A 22,484-nucleotide genomic window follows, 5' to 3' on the forward strand; every position below is an offset into this window, starting at 1 on the left:
GAAGAGCTCAGGAATGAATTTAAAATCCATTTAAAATGTAGAGTACTGACTCATTTGAAGGAAACAGGAGAATCACATAAAGGTTTAAGGGTGTCAGGATCACTGTCACTTTTTGGGATTACCTCACCTACTTTACATTGACCCACCATGCTCAGAGGTGGTGGGTGTATTAGGAAAGAGGTGCCTATTACTCTCCTGGTTTGGTGATATCAAGGACACAGAGAGGCTTGTTCTATCTCTGTCTTTGGTCTTGTATTTGTGTGCTCATTCATCCAACCATTCATGGAATAGTGCCAGGACAAATAACAATATTAAAATGCTTTGATTCTCACCATAGATCTCAGTTTCTCCCAAGGTCCAGGGAATGTGTGGCAGAGAGAAAGATGGAAAGACAAAGAGATAAGCATATAGTGAAATAAGATGGGATGGCTGCTATAAAAATAAAATAAAAACACTACTGTGGAGTGGAGAGTGGGAGGGGCAGTGATTCACCACTGGTCACATGAGGCCAGGGACACTGATACCCACTGCCACCCCTTAACGACATCTGGTCTACCAGAAACAGGCCTGCCCTCTGGCAGATGCAATTTGTTGCTCACGTCCCTGAGAGAATGCTGAGAGCTAGACCTGCTAAACTTTCAGGTTTAACCTGGAGAAATCAACTTAAGACTAGGAATCTTGAAAGAATATTCTATCAATATATTGCAATCAAACTTTCTTCACTGTCTTTACCCTTGTTTTCTTTCCTTTTCCATCCTGGGCAAGATCTTGATAGAGTTTGAGGCTCAGACACAGCATAGAGGGTAATTCCTTTCTTTTTTTTTTTTTTTAAAGGTTTTTGTCATAGGGTGTGTGTGTTTCCTGGAGACAGAGAGAGAAAGTGAGAAGGAAAGTGAGAAATCATCCCCCACACACAAACTCAGGGGGGATGGCCATGCCACAGTCCCTTCTCCTCCACTCTCCTCCTGGGATCCTGGGCACATAAACACACATGTCCAGAGTGATTTTCAAGCACCAGGTCTGTGACTCGAACTGCAGCTGGCCATGTGGGAGTCCAGTGCTTTAACTATATCACCTAGTGACCCCTAGAGGGTAAATTTTTAAGAAGCCAAAGAAGAGGTAAAAAATTAAATATGTCTAGTTTGACACACAAGAACATTTTTCTACCTAAAAATCACTTAGAACACCAAGGAGAATGAGAAATACACCTGTAATTTAAGTTTTGAACAAATCAGATGGCTGACAATATCCTCACCCTCAACCATGTGTGTGAAGACTACCAATGGTGAGCAGGGTTGGAGGCTGAATAAGGACACAGTAAGAGGACACGCAGAGGCTACAGACATCAGAACAAAAGTGGAGATAAACCCATCCAAGGTGAGTGGCCCACCCAGCAGTGAGAAAGGTGAGTCAACTAGTTCACTAGAGTCCTCCTGATTCAGTATGTTCAGGAGGTTGATTCAAGAAAGGTTAGGGATGAACAACACCAGCAGGAACCAAAGCAGGCCACCTCTGTGGCAGGAAGAATTCCATTGTCTCCAGGGACAATGGGCAGATATCAGAGTGACAGGAGCATCACTTCATGACAGGGTCTACCTGCACGGAAGATAAAGCAGGCTCAGGAAGGCCTAGTGCCAATGAGGAGCATGACTGGCAGGAGGAGTGGCAGTGCCAAGCTCAAATTACAAAGGCAGATAAGAAAAGAATACATGGTCTCTACTCCTAATACAATGGAACTAAAATAAATAATAAAAACAAAAGAGTTTATTAGGTTGTTTGAAAAGTCATGATGCATTTCTGCATAGAAAAATATGCCATGACTCTTCTGATGACCCAGTATCTCTTGAAAATAAAACTACAACCAAAGTTTCTCCATATCAAAAACAAATGTAAGCAATATTAACAAAATATATAGAAAATGATAATGAGTAAATATAAAGAGCACTTTTACATAAAATAAAAGCAATTTTCAGAAGAAAATTTATAGTCTTCCATACTTACATAAATAAATGAGAGCAGAAATAAGGCATTAAGTAACACAAGTTAGGAATACAAAGAAAGGGAGCAGCAAATGGCACAATGATTATGTTTCTGGACTCCCACGTAGTCAAACATGGTTCAAGCCTCAGACCCGGTGACTTACAACTCACGCCAGGCACATGTGCACACGTGCCCAAGATCCCAAGAGGAGAATGGAGGAGAAAGGACTGCAGCATGGCTATCCCTCCTAGGGGGTGATTTCTTGCTTTTTGTCTCTATCTCTCTTGCAAGTGCACATGCCCTAGAGCAAAAAATCTGTTGCAAAAAAAAAAAATACAAAGGAGAAATTAGGAAATTTTATATAAACACACATATTATATGTAACATATAAAACACATATTATTTAGAATACATAGACTATATATGTACATATGTGTATACTGTGAATCTTGTCCAAGAAAGTATCTCCCATGTTGTGCACCATGGGGCTCAGCTATGTCCGAATGGGATAGAGGAAGGGGGCCCCACAGCTGGGGCTGGGGAACATGTGGAGGAGTTCACAACAACCCAGGCAGAGAGAAAATTAGGCTGCAGTCTACCTGTGGGTGCTGGCATGCACAGTGGGTCAAACAGCAGTCTCCAGTAAAAGTCATGACCACCGGGGACCTAAGAATATGACTCTTTTAGAATAAGGATCCCTAAAAACATAATTAAGTTAAAGAAGCTACAATGAGACCATTCTAGATTTAGAGTGGACCCTCAATACAGTGACCTGTGTCCTTACAAAAGCCAGAGGGTGAGATGCACAGACAAAGGGGAGAAAGCTATGTGTAGACAGTCAAAGATGGAGCTATAAATCCCCAGTCAAGGCATGCCAAGGAATGCTGGCAACTGCCTAAAGCTAGGCAAGAGGCATATGGCTTCTCTCTCAAAATCTCCATGGGGAAGCAATTAAGTAACACAAGTTAAGAATACAAAGAAAGGGAGCAGCAAATGGCACAATGATTATGTTTCTGGACTCCCACGTAGTCAAACATGGTTCAAGCCTCAGACCCGGTGACTTACAACTCACGCCAGGCACATGTGCACACGTGCCCAAGATCCCAAGAGGAGAATGGAGGAGAAAGGACTGCAGCATGGCTATCCCTCCTAGGGGGTGATTTCTTGCTTTTTGTCTCTATCTCTCTTGCAAGTGCACATGCCCTAGAGCAAAAAATCTGTTGCAAAAAAAAAAAATACAAAGGAGAAATTAGGAAATTTTATATAAACACACATATTATATGTAACATATAAAACACATATTATTTAGAATACATAGACTATATATGTACATATGTGTATACTGTGAATCTTGTCCAAGAAAGTATCTCCCATGTTGTGCACCATGGGGCTCAGCTATGTCCGAATGGGATAGAGGAAGGGGGCCCCACAGCTGGGGCTGGGGAACATGTGGAGGAGTTCACAACAACCCAGGCAGAGAGAAAATTAGGCTGCAGTCTACCTGTGGGTGCTGGCATGCACAGTGGGTCAAACAGCAGTCTCCAGTAAAAGTCATGACCACCGGGGACCTAAGAATATGACTCTTTTAGAATAAGGATCCCTAAAAACATAATTAAGTTAAAGAAGCTACAATGAGACCATTCTAGATTTAGAGTGGACCCTCAATACAGTGACCTGTGTCCTTACAAAAGCCAGAGGGTGAGATGCACAAAGGGGAGAAAGCTATGTGTAGACAGAGTCAAAGATGGAGCTATAAATCCCCAGTCAAGGCATGCCAAGGAATGCTGGCAACTGCCTAAAGCTAGGCAAGAGGCATATGGCTTCTCTCTCAAAATCTCCATGGGGAAGCAATCCTACCAACGGCTTGGTTTTGATTTCTGTAAGAGAATACACATCAGAAGAACCAACCCAAATGTCACAAACTGATAAATGGATTGAAAAAGTGTGGCACATATACTCCATGGAATACTATTCAGTCATAAAAAACAATAAGGCTGTGGAATTTGATAGAATGTGGATGAACATGGAAGATATGTTGCTGAGTGAAGCAAGTCAGGCTATGAAAGAGAGACACTGTATGTCTCCACTTAACATACACCAACTGTCTGCACTCTATGGTAGAGACTGAAAGACTGGAAAACATGAAAGTATTAAAAATTGTAATAGACACTAGAGACAAAGTGGGAAAGAGAATGTGGGAGGGGAAGAGTGTAGGAAAGGAAATTTTGGGGGAAAATGGAGAGGTAAGACACTTGAGGGACACAGATAAGGTTTATTATCTCTTGACAAGGATGTGTTTAATAGTCTCAACGGTGCTGGACTAAGGTGTAAATTATGCTGGGTAAAGTTTCTTCACAATCTAAATGATGTATAGCGATTTAATGAGTGAATAATGATTTAAAAAAGTCTGAAATCAGACAAAAAAAGAATTTACTCATTTCTGTTGTTTCAAGCACCCAAGCTTGTAGTCTACCATTTGTCACAGCAGCCCTAGGAAACCAACACAGTATCTCAGCTGTGGGTAGTAGAACAGAGTCAAAGCGATGGCGCTGACAGTGCATGCCTGAAGACCATAAAACTGAGACATAGAGTGGTCAGAGTCATCTTCTAAAGACACCATGAGGCTAACGGGAATGGTGGGGAGAACAACCCTGAAGGTTGGTGGAGGAACAGGAGTGTGCTCCTCCAAGGAAAGAGGCACTCCACAGGCAGGGTGGATGGGGATCCACATACCCGCTGGCAAGTGACCTAGAAATGCCTGCTCCTGTATTTCCTCCTTCTTCTGCCAGGGGAGCTGTGTCTCAAGGCTATTCCAAGCCACACACTGCATTAACCTGCAGAAGCTCAGACCCCAAGGCATTGACAGAACTTTCTAACTCTATTTGTTGGTGGAGTGTGGGTTTCAGTATCCCACCAGGATGAGGCTCATTGCCCTCAGTCTGGGTAGGATGCACCACAGGATGGATAATTGGAAACAGACTTGAAAGATCCACTCTTGCCCTACTCAACTCCAGGAGTTCTTTGGACTTTCAGTATGACCACATTTCCCAGCATTTTTTTGTTCCATTGCCCTTAGCTTCCACAAAACCACAGAAACAGCAAACCCTGTTACTGCTGCTGTTGCTGTCTAGTACTCATCAAGGGTCAGATACCAGCCCAGCTTGATAACACTTTGTCATGGTGTCTCGTCTTATCAGCACCAAGGCCAACTACCATATCATAGGGTGGGTGTGGGTTTGGATTAGGGAGAGCCGTTAGTACCAACACTGGGGCTCAGAAATGGAATGAGGATGGTCAAAGGGAGAAGCTGAACTGCTATGCAGGCCTAACTGCCTTGGACAAACTCACAGATGCATTGGAACTGCAATGGCCTCTCAGAGTTGTTCCATGGAGAACCAATACCCTGACTCAACCAGTCAGGGTGTGGGCCACCCTCAGAAGGGCAGAACCTGGGGCTGGCAGGTCCCCAGGTAGTCCCTGCAAGGGCTGAAGGCCTGGCCAAAAGCCAGCTGCTCACTACTTCCCAACACTGGGGTCAGTGAGGGGCCTCCTTAGGGAGGTCAACCTGCATGGTGACCTCGCTGCTCACCACACACAGACAAAAAGAGGCAGGAGCAAAGTCTAGACTGACTCTGTCCAAGACTGAAATGCATGCTCTGCTCCCCATCCCACGCTCCCTGCCATGTCAAGTCATTTGGAGCTGCTGAGAGGGACATCAAAATGATTGATCAGAGTTCGGCCATTGGGATCTCCATCTCCCAGGGGAAGTACAAATTTATGGACGTCATTCTCAGAGGCAGGATGCTACGACAGGCACTACAAAGCGATGGAGAGCACTTCTCTGCTCCTGGCCTGGTCAGTTTATTGTACTCCGTAAGCATCTTGACAATCAAGAGGTCTCCCAGCCAGAAGTTATTACTGTTACCATCTGCAGTTTCCAAGGACTAACTGTGAGCCTGGTCAAGCTACATCCTATCTCTTCAGCATCTCATTTCATTATCCCTGCTGCCCTGGGAAGAAGCCGAGATTATTGTACCTATTTTATGGATAACTCGGACAAGCTCCAGTGCCGTCGGTCCGTGGAAAGCCGCCCAGGGAGAAGGTGTATACACCCTCTCCACTGTGCCGCCATGGAGGGTTTCTCCTCACTCTTTACAGAGAACCCCTTAGAACCAGAGCACTGCAGTGCTAAGTCAGGCCACAGAGCGTTTCTTTCTCTGGTTCAAGAGCTTGGCAGAGGACCAGCAGTTAGCATAATGTCTGTGTCACTGGACACCCATGTAGTTGACTAAAGTTCGAATCCCAGACCTGGTGGGCTTAAGTTCACGGATGCATGTGCATGCGTGCCCAAGATCCCAAGAGGAGAAAAGAGAAGGGACTGCGGTGTGGCCATCCCCCCAGGGAGGTGATTTCTCGCTTTCTGTCTCTCTGTCTTTCTGGCGAGCACACGCGCCCTATAGCAAAGAAACCCAAAAAACAAAAACAAAACAAAACAAAAAAACTCTCCAAAAAGAGCTCGGCAGGTTCATCGTCCCCTGCTGCACAGACCCAAGACGCATCTGGCCGATGTGACTTCCCATCACAGAGGCTCATTTTCTCCTTATCTTCCAGGGGGTTCGAAGAACAATTACTGATGTTTTAATGAATGCTTACAATCAGGATTTTTCACACACTACTTACCTCATCCAAAAAATACACATCTGAAACAAACAGACCCTCAGATACTTGTAAACAATGGAACAAAGATGCACGAATTGGTAAAAGTAGGAGGAAAATCACCGACACCATGGCAAGTGAGGTGAAAAGTGCTTCTCGACTGGCATTGAATGGCCTGCAATGAGGTCATTCCATTGGACATGAATATGCTGCTTTGAATGAACAGAGGTACCAGAGTTCAGACTGCAGAGTCAGAAGAGGACAGAGGGCTGACCTCTTAGTGCAGTTAAGTAGTGGACATGGAATGCCGGAACCCATGTGGCTGACCATGGTTCAAATCTCAGCCCAGGTGTCATGAAAAGGCACACTGAGAATGTTTGTGTACATTCCTAAAACCTGGAGAGGGAGAAAAGGAGGAAAAAGGATTGCAGCAAGACCAAGCCCTTTTGAAGTGTTCTCTCTCTCTCACTGGGGAGCACATGTGCCTGCAGGCAATTTTAAAAAGTAAAAGAAGGGGCAATTAGGTGGTATAGTGGTTAAGGTGCTGGACTCTCACAGAGACAACCAGGGTTCAAGTCCTTGACCCAGTGGTTTGAAAAAAATCACACCAAGCGTGTGTGTGTGCATGCCCAAATCCCGAGAAGAGACTGGAGAAGAGGGGATTGTGGCATGGCCATTTCCCCCAGGAGTGATTTCTCACTTTCCCTGTCTTTGACTCTCCAGGGAGCACATATGCCCTATGGCAAAAAACTTTAAAAAAAAAAAAAAAAAAAAAGAGAGAGAGAGAGAGAGACAGTTGATGGATGACCAACGCTTTTCACTTTGAAGTTCTTTTTCATGTTGTTTTGATCCAATCTCCAGAAATAAGTTCTTGCCCTGACAGGGCTTCCATGCATCCCTGCTCTTTCAGTGCCCCTCACCCAAAGCAGCTCTGCCCATGTGAGGACATCAGTTGGGGTCTCATTCCACTGCTACAGTAAACTGCTAGTTACCAGCAGGAACGTTTTACATCTCTAACTTCTCATATTTTCATTGTAGAAACTGCCACAGCATTAGGAGCAATCTGTGTCCTGCACCAGGTGCTAAGGCCACAGCTGTCCCCTTGCCCTACCAAAACTCCCCCTGGAGCAGGAAGGTGCAGCATTCCAGTTCCAGGCCTTGGGCTGGAATCAGGGAGGAGACGGGACAGAGCGGTGTGACACACACCTAGATTTGCTTGAGGAACTAGTCACTTAGGCACTTCACTGCTCTCCTCTCTCTGCTCCCCTGACCCCCATCCCTTCAGGAGGACGCCTTTAGAACAGGTCAACAGCAGCTTGCTAAGACGGTATGGATTCTACTCAGTCAGCAGCTTTGAGCTGTGCAGAACGTGCAGTGGCATGGCCCAGTGTTCACACCTACAAAAGGAATACCCTGTGCTCCTCTGAAGAAACCACTGTAGGAACAGAGAGCCAAAGTCCTAACCATCAGTCTCTTTCACAGCATGAACTGGGCAGCTGGTAACCTGCAGTCTTTCCTTTCAGCTTCTCAGATTAGATCTCAAATGCAATTTAATTCCAGACTCCAATATACACTTCCTGACTTATACGCTAAAAGAACCAGTTACGAAATAAGACCACATTACCACTGATTACACACTTGCCATAGACAGCAGGCGAAATCAGGTACAATCTAAAACTGCTCAAACTGTACCACGATTGAAATATATTAAAGCGACTACAGCATAAAGGAATCCCATAACATTTCTCTGCCATGTAAGAAATCCTCTTAGAGAGACCAGCAGTTGGTGTAATGGCTATGTCACTGGACCCCCATGTAATGGACCATGGTTCAAGTCCCAGACCCAGTGGCTTAAACTCACACGGGGTGTGTGTGCATGCATGCCCAAGATCCCAAGAGGAGAATGAAGGAGAAGGGATTGTGGCATGGCCATCCCCCCTGGGGTGATTTCTCACTTTCTCTCTCTCTCTCTCTCTCTTTCAAAAAAAAAAAAAAAAAAAAAACCTCTCCCCTAAAAAATAATTTTAAAAAAAAAGAAATTCTCTTAGAAAACAATAAGCACCCCTCAGCTTATCTTCTCAAATAAATATGGATTTTCATATAACTGGCTTGCTTAAGAAAGTCTATATTCAAATTTTTAAAAAATAAAAGATACTCAAAATGAAAATTCAGAATGTGTTATGAATACCAAGAAAATAGAAGTGTAAAAGAAGTAAGCTTCAAATGCAAAGTGAAATCATGATATATAGACAGGCATAGTGGAGAATTCCTTGAGGTTGGGTTAATGTTACAATGACAGGGAGAATGAACCGCAGAAGTAAGGCAAGTAGAGAAGGCAGAAGAGTCATATTTAGGATGAAATAAGTGCTGTCCAAGCACACATTTAGGCCTGGACTGAGGTACTGAGCCCTGTGCCTGCTGACCCCACTTCTGCCCTCTAGTCTCCTCTAATGGCTGAAGAATGGCTCCTGCCCAGAGCCATGCTGCAGACATCCATACAGCAGACTGCCATGTAGCAGACTGCCATGCAGCAGACAGCCATGCAGCAGACTGCCATGCAGCAGACAGCCATGCAGCAGACTGTCATGCAGCAGACAGCCATGTAGCAGACAGCCATGCAGCAGACAGCCATGTAGCAGACAGCCATGTAGCAGACAGCCATGCAGCAGACAGCCATGCAGCAGATAGCCATGCAGCAGACTGCCATGCAGCAGACAGCCATGCAGCGTGAACTGAGGGTCTGCCTCAGCTTGTTTTGGCATCTCAGTGTCCCTCTGTCATTGAGTTAACAAGTGATGATGCTTACAACGTTCTCAAGAAACCATCAGTCAAGTGCACGTCATCCTACCAATATAAGTTAAAAGCTCATTTTCTATTTAATCACACGTTCTCAAGGGCTTTTGATCAGCTCTTCCCTGACCTGTGAGCCTGAGGTCTAAATCTGCCAGCAAATCCCACCTTTCCCAGCTCTTGGAATTGTTGGGATATTATCTCTGGTTTTTTTTTTTTTTTTTTTTTTTTTTTTTTTTTTTCTTTGGGCAAAAAAACCAGACAGACAGAGAGAGACATAGAGACAGAAAGCGAGAAATCACCCCCCAGGGGGGATGGTCACGTCACAATCCCTTCTCCTCCATTCTCCTCTCGGGATCTTGGGCACGCACGCACACAGGCCCGGCGTGAGTTTTAAGCCACCGGGTCCGGGACGCGAACCACGGTCGACTACATGGGAGTCCAGCGACATAGCCATTACGCTAACTGCTAGTTCCTGATATTATCTCTGAAAGAATGCAAAATAGGCTCCTTGTTCTTCTATTCCTTTCAATGGGTTTCTAATATGAAATATTAATAGTAAGGAATAAGGCATATTCATTCTTTTTGCTATTCCAGATTACCATCTCCGGCTGTATATTTTTCTTTTTCGGTTTTGGAAATTGAAAAAATAAAATTTAGGGTTAAATTTGACCCCAAATTTATTTTGGCCTAACATAGGGAAACAAACATGCCTTTAAAAATACCCAACTCAAAGTAGAACCTAGTAGCCTAGAGCACAGCAGGCTCTTTGTAAAGCACTTCCCCTTTTCCTTTCTTTCTTTGTTTTGTTTTTCTTTTGTTTTGTTCTTCAGTCCCATTTGATCTTAACAGGAAGATATTAAAACCTTCTTTTTCCATATTTTTTCCATTATATCTGTACCAGCAGATCCTTGATTTATTCATGAAGGGGCAGGAGGACATAGATACATTATGTCCCGGGAACCCCAAACCATGACAGGCTATGAGCTTTGAATTGTTGGAGTCCAGGTAAGACGGGCTTTCCACAGTTGTTCCCAGAATGGAGAACAGCTGAGGTGACCCCATGTACAAGAGAACACTACCCTGGCCTGCCGTAACCACCTCAAGCTGAGCTCCACGGCTCAAATAAAGAGGAGGTGAAATTTATGGGAGGAGGGAGGAATTCCCTTTCAATATTCTCAGGGGAGGCTCTGAAATGTAGAAGTAGAAGCCGGAAATGGAGCTTGAACACAGGAGCATGTCTCATGCTTCTCTCCAGGCAAGGCTTGGTTGATCTTCAGACTAGGATGGCTGCTGCCCAGAGAGGTGGGTGAGGAAATGGCAGACGTCTGCTGATCAGGGTGAGACTTTCAGTGATACAATGAGTAAGCTCTGGGCATGTACTCTACAGCGCACGTGAGGAGGGAAGTGTTCATTACGTTCATCGTGATAACCAGTACACAATGCATATGTATATCAGATCATGTGTTACACCCTGAATATGCACAACCTATATTTGTTAGTTACATATTTTAAAGTAAAAATGAAAGATTTTATCTTCATTCTCTCATTTCACAGTGCCCACCGGCCTCTATGTCCCAGGTAGTGTCAAAGGGATACACAGAGGAACGATGTGACTTTCCTCTGTTCCCTGGGGGTGGACGCTCTTAGTCATATCCAGACAAGTCAGTGTGCACTCCAGCTCACTGTGTAAAAGCAGATTTCACTGCCTTTGCACTCAGTGTGGACAAAGAGCGCTTGATGAACACGTCTCTCCAGCTGTTGCTGCTGAGTTTGCTATTGTGAGAACAGGGAATGAATGCTGAGAAAAGGGACCCCTTGAAAGCCTTCACTCCAGTTCCAGTTTCCAACTGAAATATGGCATCAAGTGAAGAAAAACCTGAAACCATCAGAACTTGTAGGGTCGATGCCCAGGTCTAAGATCCTCTTTCCAGTGGCACAGTGTGGTTTGGAAGTGCAATCCCCTCAGCGCCACTGCTTTTTACACCAGCATAGCATTTTCTGCAATCAATCCCACAAAGCAAATTAAAACACACTTTCTACAGGTGAAAGAGAGACTGTCAGGAATAATTGCAAGCCACTGACCCTTGTGTTTATGGATGTACACACAGGAAATCAAGTCATATTAATAATCCTTCTAATTAAAAGTATAATGGCTCCTTTGAAATGCCATTTATTAGTAAAATGAAATTTGCTGATGTAGCATTTTAAAGGTTTTTGTTTTTGTTTTGTTTCATTTGTTAGTTTTATTAATGCCCAAAGACCTTCCAGGAGATTAAGAGAGAAATTTTTTGTCCTCTGTAAGAGAGGGTCTTGGGTATGAAGGTAGAAGACTGTGAGGGAGAATTGTACATTTAATTGTATAGGTTGTTTTGCTCTAAAACTGAGAGTACTAAATTATAATGCACAAAAGAATACCTTTTACCATTGAAACCATACAACTCAGCTGCTAGCAAGATGGAGTTGACACACGGAGTTTCCCTTCTGATGCTAGTTTCCCTGTTGCTAACTGTGATGAACACACTGGAGTAGGTGTGCGAAGAGCCTGCCGGAGTAGAAATGGGGGAGCTGCCGGGTGCCAGGTAGGCACACCCTGAACGGCGCCCCCTGGCGGAAGCACACCCACCTGCCAAACCAGGTGCTCCTTGGCTCCTGGAGACGCAGACAGGCAGACGCTCAGCACGATGGTGTGGGAAGAGGAGGTGAGGACGCTGGCGATGATGGCATCTCGCATGTTGAAGGGCAGCATAGTGTACACCACGAAGATGATAAAGAGGAAGAATGAGACCTGCGGGTGGGCGGGAAGGAAGCACACGGAGAATCACTGAGTGTGTACTGTAGCACATCCCATTCCCTCTCACTAAGGCCCGCCAGAAACAACTCAAGATGTGTTCATTTCAAAACTCCTATCAGGACAAAATAGAAGATTACATTCAAATAAATCCACTGGATTAAAGACTAATTATTGTGATGGAGAAAAATAATCTTTTCAAAAATTTTGAGATTTCAGGTTTTGATAACCAAACCAATACAGATATTAGGTTAACCTGATCCATCTGTGGATTGAATACTTTAAACCAACAGGGTTTGCATCTGTGTTTAGAGCACACACCATGGATTCCTGAAGATCTATCAGGCTCCATCCTGAGACCCAGAGCGGGGACAGGTGTGGCTGGGGAGTCAGTGGGAACAAATGCAGAGAGCCTGTACATACTAAACTAACAGCTCACAGATACTTAGCTGCTGTGCAACAGTCCAACAGTTCCTCAAAAAGTTAAGTATAAAATAACCAAGTGACCCAACAATTCTACCCTTGGACATATACCCTGGAGAACTGAAAACATGTACTCCAACAAATACATGTACACACACGTACATAGAGACATTTTCATAGTAGTAACAGGTGGAAACGCACATGCCCATTGAGGGATGAGTGGCTAAGCAGCACGTGGAATATCCAGACGGTGGGATATTACCATGTAAGAGGGGAGTACAGCACTGATGCTACAATGTGGACGAACCTCAAACACATCATGCAAAGTGAACAAAACTTGGACAAAAGACTCCATATTGCAGGATTCCACTTATATGAAATATCCAGAATAATAAATCCAGGGAGACAGAAAGCAGACTGGAGGTTGCCAGGAGCTGGGAGGAGAGGACCAGGTGGGAAATGAGAATTGCATAGGTACATGGTTCCCATCTAGTTGATGGAAAATGTCTCAGAACTCGACAGAGGTGTTGGTTGCACCTGTTGGTTGGGAATAAACTAAATGCCACTAAATTCACTTTAAAATGGCAAATTTATTTTTATTATATTTACCTCAATTTAAAATAATCAGTATGAAACCACTTAAAGTTTGAAATTGAAAAGAAAATGATTAAGCAGGTAATAAAACAGATTGTTTTTATTATAAAAGATGCAGCAATGGAAGAATATCAGAAAATTTGCAAAGAATTATGTATTTTATTGTTATTATTTTATTATTTATTTTTTATTATTTATTTTAATTTTATTTATTATTTTTTAATTTGCTATAGAGCATGTGTGCTCATCAGATAAAGACTGGTGAGAGGTTCCAGAGAGAGAGAGAGAGACAGGTAAAACAAGCCACCAGGTCTGGGCCTCAAACCGGAGCTGGCCATGTGGGAGTACAGTGCACTAACCATTATGCAATCTGCTGGCCCTAAGATGATTCTTTGTTTAAAGGTTATAAATCCAGTGGAAAAAGCACTGAGTCAGGGAACTAGGAGAAGTGGCAAGTGTTTGGCTTCACCGTGCAGTTCTTACTCCAAATCGAAAGTGAAAAGAGTTTGCCTTGGGACCAGCAGTTAGCGTAATGGCTATGTCGCTGGATTCCCACGTAGTCGACTGCGGTTTGCGTACCGGACCTGGTGGCTTACAACTCACGCCAGGCGCGTGTGCGTGCGTGCCCAAGATCCAGAGAGGAGAATGGAGGAGAAGGGATTGCGGCGTGGCCATCCCCGATGGGGGGTGATTTCTTGCTTTCTGTGTCTCTGTCTCTCTCTGTCTGTCTGGCGAGCGCACATGCCCTATAGCGAAAAACCTCTCCAAAATAAATAAATAAATAAAAGAGTTTGCCTTACTTTCCCAGCATGCCCCAGGCTACTCAAAGGGTAGGCTCACCACAGCTGATGACGTGGAGCAGTCCTGCCAGCTACTGTGCCCAAAGTCTGAATGTGAGATGATAAGAAGGACCCAGGCAAAAGGCTCCGCTCCCCACAATTCCAGCGGAGAAAAGCCTCCTACACTGGCACGGAAGTCTGCAGGGCATACTACGACCTCAACATGACTGTGACCAAGCACTCTTCAAGGGTGGCATCTTAGACGCTGGACTTGTGTGACTATCACCAACAAAAGAGCACATGGAAGATTAAGGGAATCTAAACTAAAAATAGACTCGGATTTCCCCAAATGTGCCTTGCATTTCCTTCAGAGCATCGCAACGAGAACACTCATTCATCTAACAAACACACGAGCTCCTCCAAGGAGGCAGCATGGTTCCAGAGGTGGAGGTGGAGGTGGAGGCAGAATCCTGGCTCTTAGGGATGTCGCAGCCCAGTGGAAGAGACTGTCAAGGATGCCAGCCTTCACTTTGCCGTTTGCATATCTTCCCCCTGCAAGCAGAGGTTGGGTGGGCCCTGAACCATATTCCCTAATTTCTGCAGGGGTAGCCGCCTCCAAATGACAGCCAAAGAGGAACCCACCGTGAGTGGGAGAGGCGAGCAGGAGCCTCCTCAGGAAGCCTGATTCTGCAGGGACCATCTGCTCATACCCCCGTCTCCTCCCATTCAAGCCATATTTAGAAGGGCCCTCAGGCCAGAAAATGTGGGTGAACAGATCACCATAGCAATATTTTTTTTTCTGGTAAATATTTTTTCTTCCACTTCTTTAAAAATACAAGATGTTTTTCAGTGAAGCATTCTTATCTAGCATGCATGCATCCCACTCGTCCCATTCCATATATGAACTTGTAACTAAGGCCAGGAACCTTCCATAGTTTATGTATCAGAATGCACAGTGGAGAGGGAAAGACACAGGCATCTTTCTGAAGGGATTCTTGAGTAGTGAGCGGTGACTGACCCACCCTCGTCCCAGGAGATAGTATAGAGAGTGAGCTCTCAGAACCCAAAGTCATATCCAGAACCACTAAGGACGAGCACCAGCACTTGCTGAGTGCCCAGTGTGGATCCAGATCCCATCTTGGGCTTCCAAAGGCTGTTTCACAGGAACCACTGCGCTATAAGAAAGGCTTTTTTAAAAAAACAAACACAAACAAAAACCATTTTTGTACAGTCTTGGCTTACTAAGAAAATTCAACTTATTGGAATCATCCCATTTACAGGAAATATTTTCAATTAAGGTTTTTTTCTTTTACCTATAGCATATTTTTAATGTTAGAATTGACAATCAGCTACAAAAGAGAACTTTTCTAAGTGCATGTTCCTTAGGAAATACAAAAACCTTTAGCATTTCTTTGAAATGATCATAACTTTTGAATAGCTTAATTATGGACAGCTTTAAAATTCTAACATTATTTCCTTTAATATATGTTTCTGCAAACATTTTGAGCTTCGAAATGGAGACATGTGGAATAACCAAATAAGAAATACACTTTAAGTTTTCCAAATGCTGTAACTCCTGTTAAGAATTTGTTTTTATGGGCAGCAAGTTAAGGAGCCAGATCTCACATGGCTAACTGCAGTTTGAGTCCCAGACATGTGGCTTAAAATATACACCAGGCACGTGTGTGTGCATCCCCCAAATCCCAAGAGTATATTGGAGGAGAAGGGACTGTGGTGTGGCCATCTCCCCTAGTGAGGATACTTTCTCACTTTCTCTCTCTCTCTCTCTCTCTCTCTCTCTTTTCTCCAGTGAGTACATGAACATTAAATAAATAAATAAAAAGGAAGAAAAAATGTCTGGGTTAAAAGCTTCAAAATGTTGAATGCAATCTCTTAAATTCCCATGGGTACTAAGGGGACATTCCCATGGCTAACATCCCCCTTAGTCACACGTCTTTGTCCATTGATCCAAGCACCGCAACCCCGCACAGAAACTGCATACTTGTAGTGCAGCGTTCATTCCACTGAAACCACTTCAAGTGCATCCCTAGTGCCAGACTTGTGTTTGCTTTTTTGCAAGATGTACCCATCTCCCCACGGGTCTCCTACCTGAACCTCAAGTTTAAACCAGCTAAGACTTTTTTTATGCACCTGCTCCTCTTACAGGATAGCTCAATGAGCCAGGTGCAAATCCTCAAGAGGCACCTTTGACAACACCCTCCTTTCCATCCACACTCAAAATCTATGTCTTCTGACTCTGGGACTCCAGACTGCAGCACCTCTATCTGCTCCTCTCTCTTCTCACCCCTATTGCACTGGCTCACTGCCTTTCCATTAGCTGAGAAACATGCTTCGATAATCTATCTCCCTCTTCTCCCCATCTCCCAACTGGGAAGCCAGTGTGTCCCTCCCCTGTGCTGTCCACCCAGTTCCTTTCTCCATGCTTTGAGTGACCAGAAGGACTCCTTACCAACTCTCTGGAGCTTTCCTCCTTCAGGGCACACGGTACAATCATATCTCCCTGTTTTCTTTTCAGTCAGGTGAGGGGATACACCTACTTTGGCAAATAAAGTGTGGCATGTGTCCTTTCTGGGTGGAACCTGAGAGCCAGTGCACAATGTGCCATATCTGCTGGATGTCACAGGACACAGAGCTGGAGCTTCTCCCAGTCTAGTTCCTCGGAGGAGGAGCAGAGGCCCTTAAGGGGCCCACACAGACCTGCGGCCATGTGAGAGGTGGACACACTTTTGTGGCATTAAGGCCCTGAATCCCTGAGAACAGCTTAGCTGACCCTGAATGACACTCAGTTTCCAAACACTCACACTCCCACAGGAGGTTTTGCCTTCATGATGTTTGTAAGAATTGAGTGATATCATGTGCAATTCTCTGCAGTTTTCTTTTCTCACTGAACTATACCTTGTGGGCATCTTTCTAAGTCTACACAAGGATATATTACCTGCTCATCTACTAGCTGCAAAATACAGAAGGGGGTACCATACCTTACTCTCGTATTTACTCACTGAGGGGCACTTGCGGCATGATGTGTCCGTGGGTCCCCTGTCTAACCACTGCAATGACACTCTCGCCATCTCCCTCGCTCCAGCACTCTCCGACCCAGCCATGCTGCTTCCAGATTCACGGCTCTCAGGGTTAAAGTCCAATGCCTTTACTTTGTATGAAAACTACCTTTGGCCACCTGTCTTCCTTGCAAGAAATGATAAACCTCACTTCTTCCCTACCCACTAGACCTCTCGACAGGCTTTATTATTCATAGTTTATAGTCCCATCTATTATTAATTTTCTCCCCTTCCATGGTGAAGCATAGTGACAAGGGCAGGGACTTGATTTACCAAGACCAAATGACTAAGATAGTGCCTGACACATGGTAGATGCTCCCCAAATTTTCTGCATGAAAAACTCAATTACACATCCCAGTATAATCCAAATCAAAACTACTTTATTAGCATCCACTTACTAAACACATCTCTAAAAACATCCTGACATCCTCTTTGGCTCAACTGACCTCACCATTAGCTATAACCATGCTGAATTTTCAATGGTTAATTTTCTATAGTGAACCAATTACAACTGAACTGAGCAGACATCTGTCAGGTGCCTGTGGGAGGCAACAGCAGAAACTCAATTGGACAGGGAGCAGCCCCTATGCAGGGGAGGCAGTGTGTGCTAGGCAGCCCCTCCTGTTCTCTCTACCTCAGGAGCTACTTCAAGGACTGAAGGCAAGAAGCCAGGCTTAACCTGTGGAAGGGGTGGATGGCAAGGCTTGGGATGTGCAGCCAGCAGCTGAGTCCCTGACTGCTCTTCTGCCATCAGAGTGCCACAGCTCAGTGCAGAGGAGCTGGTCCTGGCAAACCCCGACTCCACTCTGTGCTCACCCAGCTGTCACCAAACAAGACTCATGCCACTCTGCCTGCCCAGAAGCACAAGATCGTCCAAAGGAGGCTATCATCTCTACAAGACATCTTGAACCAATCCATTCCCTCTGCCTGAGGCTACAACATCATCGAAGCCACATGCTTATCCCTGGGGTCCTGTGACAGCTTCAAGGCCTTTCTGTTCACACCATTGTCCTCCAGAATACATATGCCACACAGAAGTCAAAGTGATCATTTTAGAAGTTAGAGCTGGTCACATAACTCCTCTGTTTATATCCCCCCAATGGCTTTAACACTTAGAAAACTTTCAAAGTCCTCACTCTGCCACAAGGGTCTCTTGTGATCTGGCCTGGGCTGGTGTCTCCAATCTCACATCCCATCACCTTCCATTGCTTCCATGTTCACAGTTCCTCCATACTGACCCTCTTGCTATTCCTTGAGCAACCACAGGGGGATTGCATGGGTTGCTTCTCTGCCCCAAACTGCCCTCTCTGCATCTTCTGTTGGCTGGCTTCCTCTTGTCATTTAGGCCTCACAATCCAAACATCACCTCCCAGGAGAGAATCCCACTGATATTTCCTATGTGAAATCACCTCCACTTACTCTCTACCTAATCATACCACTCTACATCTGACATATCAATATTAAAATTAGAGTACTCATTTATATATTTTTTCTTATTTTCTGTTTTTCTCCTATATAGGTAGGCTCTATGGGGACAAGGACTTTATCTGGATGGCTCCCTGAGTCTTACCACAGTATCCAGAAGTTAAAAATCCTCGGGAAACATTGCTGAAGGAAGGAAGAAATAAAGTGGTTCAGGTGCAATTACAGGAGAAAGTTAAGAGTAGGGATGAGAGAGCTGACATGAGGGGCACCTTCTCGCCACACGTAGCCCCAGAGCCTGCCACTGCAGACATGTAGGATTCCCTACTGGACGGTAGTCATTTCTGCCCCAGCTTACCTGGCATCAGGAACACAGACTACTAAGAAAACAGAGCATTCTAACATCGGGTTCTTCATTAAAAGACCCCTATCCACTGTAAATAGTGAAAAGCACTTTAGAGTCAGAAATGAAGGTCAAACCCACTTCCTTGTGTCCACTGTTGCACTCTGTGCATTCACCAGCCGTACGTGTAATGATTCCACCTGGATGTATGCACCATCCACCATCCATCCCCGGCTCATTCCGGGTATGGGAGGTACAAGGTTCCTCCACATTCCCCATCATTCCAAGCCCAAATTGTCCCTCGCTTTATGGAGTTTGAGATCCTTTCTACACACCAAGTACAGTCCTCGGACTGAGAAGCAACCTCACCAGAGAGCTTGTTAGAAAAGCACGGTCTTAGGTCCCACCCTGAATGTACTAAACCAGACGCCATGCTAAGCACGCCCCCCGGTGCCAGGCATGTGACTCACACTGTTCCAAAGGGCTGTCAATGGGGTCAGTGGTCAGTGTTACTCTCACCACGATGGCAATCACCACAGGAGTTTCAATATGCCAGCCGGATAAGCGCAAGACAAGGGCAGCACGTGCAGCTCCATAGGCAGTGCCGTGCATAGTCTGGTCTAAGTACAGGTTGGCTAAGTCAGTGAAGCCGTGAACTAGCAGAATAACGAATTCTACATCTTCTGACTGGGCTGCTAGGTTCTATTTCTTGGCACCTCCAAACCAATTTGATTTTAAAGTAAATATAACTTAAAAATGATTTATTTTTAATTTTATTTTTATTTTCATTTCTACTTAGTAAGCAGATGACACCAACATACAAAGGACACATGATCTCTGGGCCACACTCCCTCCGTGTGGCCATTACCCCACTCTGCTGCTTCTACTCAAACTGCCAGAGAGCACTCATTTCAGAAGAGGTAACTGAACTGCTCACCTGCACTCACCAAATAGCATCTCTTATTCAATAGCTGAATATTTCAAGTAGAATCCCACAATTTTTTATGTAAATATAACACAATGTGTTTTCTTATTCTACTGATGGGCATGAGGACAGTGTAATAAAGAGCCTCAAAACAAGTAGAAAATACAGTTCAAAGACAAAATATTAACAATTATGACATAAAGGAATATTACAACTTGACTGTTATTAGTAGCAATATTGATCAACTTGACTGTTATTAGTAGCAATATTGAAACAAATCAAACATGCTATTTTCCTAAACATTAAAGAATCAGACTTTGTACTAAGCATGTTCCCCAGTGCCATCATGTGACTCACACTGCCTAAAATACCTTCTTTGACATGAAAAAAAGCTTGTTTCAATAAAATAGTTTTGAAAGACAGTAGTAAGTGGTTTTAATAAATAAAAACCCAACATTCTCATTACAAAAAATATACTTAGAAATTCTGAGAAATTGTAATAACTTTATACTATTCAAACAAACCCTTATATGATCATAATTCAAAATAGCTCATGGGCACATTAATGACTCAATGATATAAAAGACTTCATTTTTCTTATACAATTATCTTAAGCCAAGAATATCTTCTGAATCTTCAATTCTATCTTTATAGAATGTGAAAACATTTCTCTAAATGTTATATTATTAAGCAAAAGAACATATATTATGTTCCTTGATGGAAAGCCCAGGCTTCGAAAGAGTAATGGTGAAATCATGAATCAGTGGGTAGCCTTCATTCTTTTGAAAATGTTAGTCAGAGTTAAAGAGATTGATGATGGAGCTGGAGGGAAAACAATAACTTTTGCTGTGCCTTTATTTAAAATAGGTAAGAGGCGTATCATAAATTTTTAAAAGCTTGAAAAAGAAAAAAAGATTAGTGAGATATAAATATCAACCCCTGCTCTGCCCAGCAGTCCCTCTGTTCTCACCCTTTGGTGCCTCCTTTGAGCAGGATGATGACTGCTATAGTGTCTGGCCATGATTCCTTCTCTCCCTTCTGATTCTTTATGCCTAGATATCTGTCTATCTGCATTTGTCATCTCCCTCTTTTCTCACCATTCACATATTAATTTATTTTAGCTCTAAATACAAAGGAGTTTATTAGCTAGTATGGAGAATATGAAGACCTCGTTCTGAAGACCCTTGAAGTCTCTTGGAGTGAAGGCCACTTTCCAGATGTGTCCACTTATTTCCTGTACCTTCTTTTCTTCCCTGATACAGGACATGATGACTTAGAAAGCCTAATTTGCTCAGGGTTAAAAATCTCTGAACTTTCAACTCTGTACTTAACAAACTACTTACAATCTTATGTAAGAATATAGCTACCATCTTCATCCTCACAGTTAGAGCATTTAAAGTTCCTTGGACTTCTCCTTCCCACTGAAGTCCTGGTTCTCATAGTAACTGTTCAGATTTTCAAAGACTTGATTGGGATGGTGACCAGTTGGCCCACATGGAAACAAAAATGTAAGAAAATTTTTCCTGTTTTGTAATTTACAAGATACGGTGGAATATACAAGGCGACTTCAAAAAATTCATGGAAAATATTAATGTATGAGTTTATATTCATGTTTTATTTATTTTGGTGCAAAACTTTTTTGAGATCGAGGCATAACTTTTTTCTTTTTTTAAAGAATTATTTTATTTTATTTATTCATTAAATCATTTTCATTTGACCAGAGAAAGACACACAGAGAGAAGGAAAGTGAGAAAGCAAGTTAACAGGTCTGAGACTCAAACCATAGTCAGCCATGTGGGAGTGTCCAGTGCCTTAATCACCATGCCACCTGCTGACCCACATCATTTTTTCATAATACACCTTTTCTGTGAACTTTCTAAAGGCCTCTTGTACTATCTCTGTTTACAATTTTTTTCTTTTCACCCTTCCTTGACATGGAGCTCAGCAGGTGGAGTACACTGTCCACCACATTGACTTTGAATTTGGCGATGTGACTTACTTTGAGTAATGCAATATAGACAGAAGTGACAGAGACCAATCATCCCTGAGGCTTTGAGGGGACCCCGTTTATGTTTCTGCCAGACCTCTAGGAGTTGTGGCCTTCCACAGTGAGAAGGTCCTGGTCTAGGAAGCCTCATCTTTTAACAGAATTCTGGTTGAATATACATGAAGCAGATATTCACCCAACCAAAACCTGGAGTCCACCTGATGTGCTGATACCAACAGACAAGGCTAACAGAGATCAGGCATATGCAGCCACACTGAAGACCTGAGAGTATAAACTGTGAAATACTGACTGCTCTATGTTGCTGGGATTTGAGGGTTGTTCACTATCCAGCATTATCGGAGCAGAAACTTAACTAATTTACCAATAGCTATCAGAAGTGAGGTATTTCCATGACATAAACCTAAGAATAAGTAACTGCCATTGTGACTGACAAACATTATAGGATTCTCACAAAATGTTAAAAGTAACATTTTCATTGGAAAAAAAAAACTTGGCGAAAATAGCTTTAAGACAATCATTTACCCAAAAATAGGCAGGCATCACAAGATCACGAGTTGCAGGATAAAGACTTCAGAAACTATAGAAGAGAACTGAGGGAAAGTGGAGAATCTCTAGAAATACTCTTGTATAAAGAATGTCATGCACCCTGGGGGGTGATTTCTCGCTTTCTGTCTCTATGTCTCTATCTGTCTGGCG

General features: G+C 43.7%; 1 protein-coding gene across 1 annotated transcript in view; it reads right to left on the bottom strand.

Annotated features, from left to right (window-relative positions):
* ADCY2 (adenylate cyclase 2) overlaps nucleotides 1-22,484 on the bottom strand; it is a 393,152-nt gene that overhangs the window by 276,867 nt on the left and 93,801 nt on the right. The window contains exon 3 of the mRNA XM_014585843.1: nucleotides 12,053-12,214. Within this exon, the coding sequence (XP_014441329.1) occupies nucleotides 12,053-12,214 (162 nt within the window). The remainder of the gene's footprint in view (nucleotides 1-12,052; nucleotides 12,215-22,484) is intronic.

The sequence above is a fragment of the Tupaia chinensis genome, unplaced genomic scaffold (assembly GCF_000334495.1).
Source record: "Tupaia chinensis unplaced genomic scaffold, TupChi_1.0 Scaffold000096_1, whole genome shotgun sequence".
NCBI classification, from domain to species: Eukaryota; Metazoa; Chordata; class Mammalia; order Scandentia; family Tupaiidae; genus Tupaia; species Tupaia belangeri.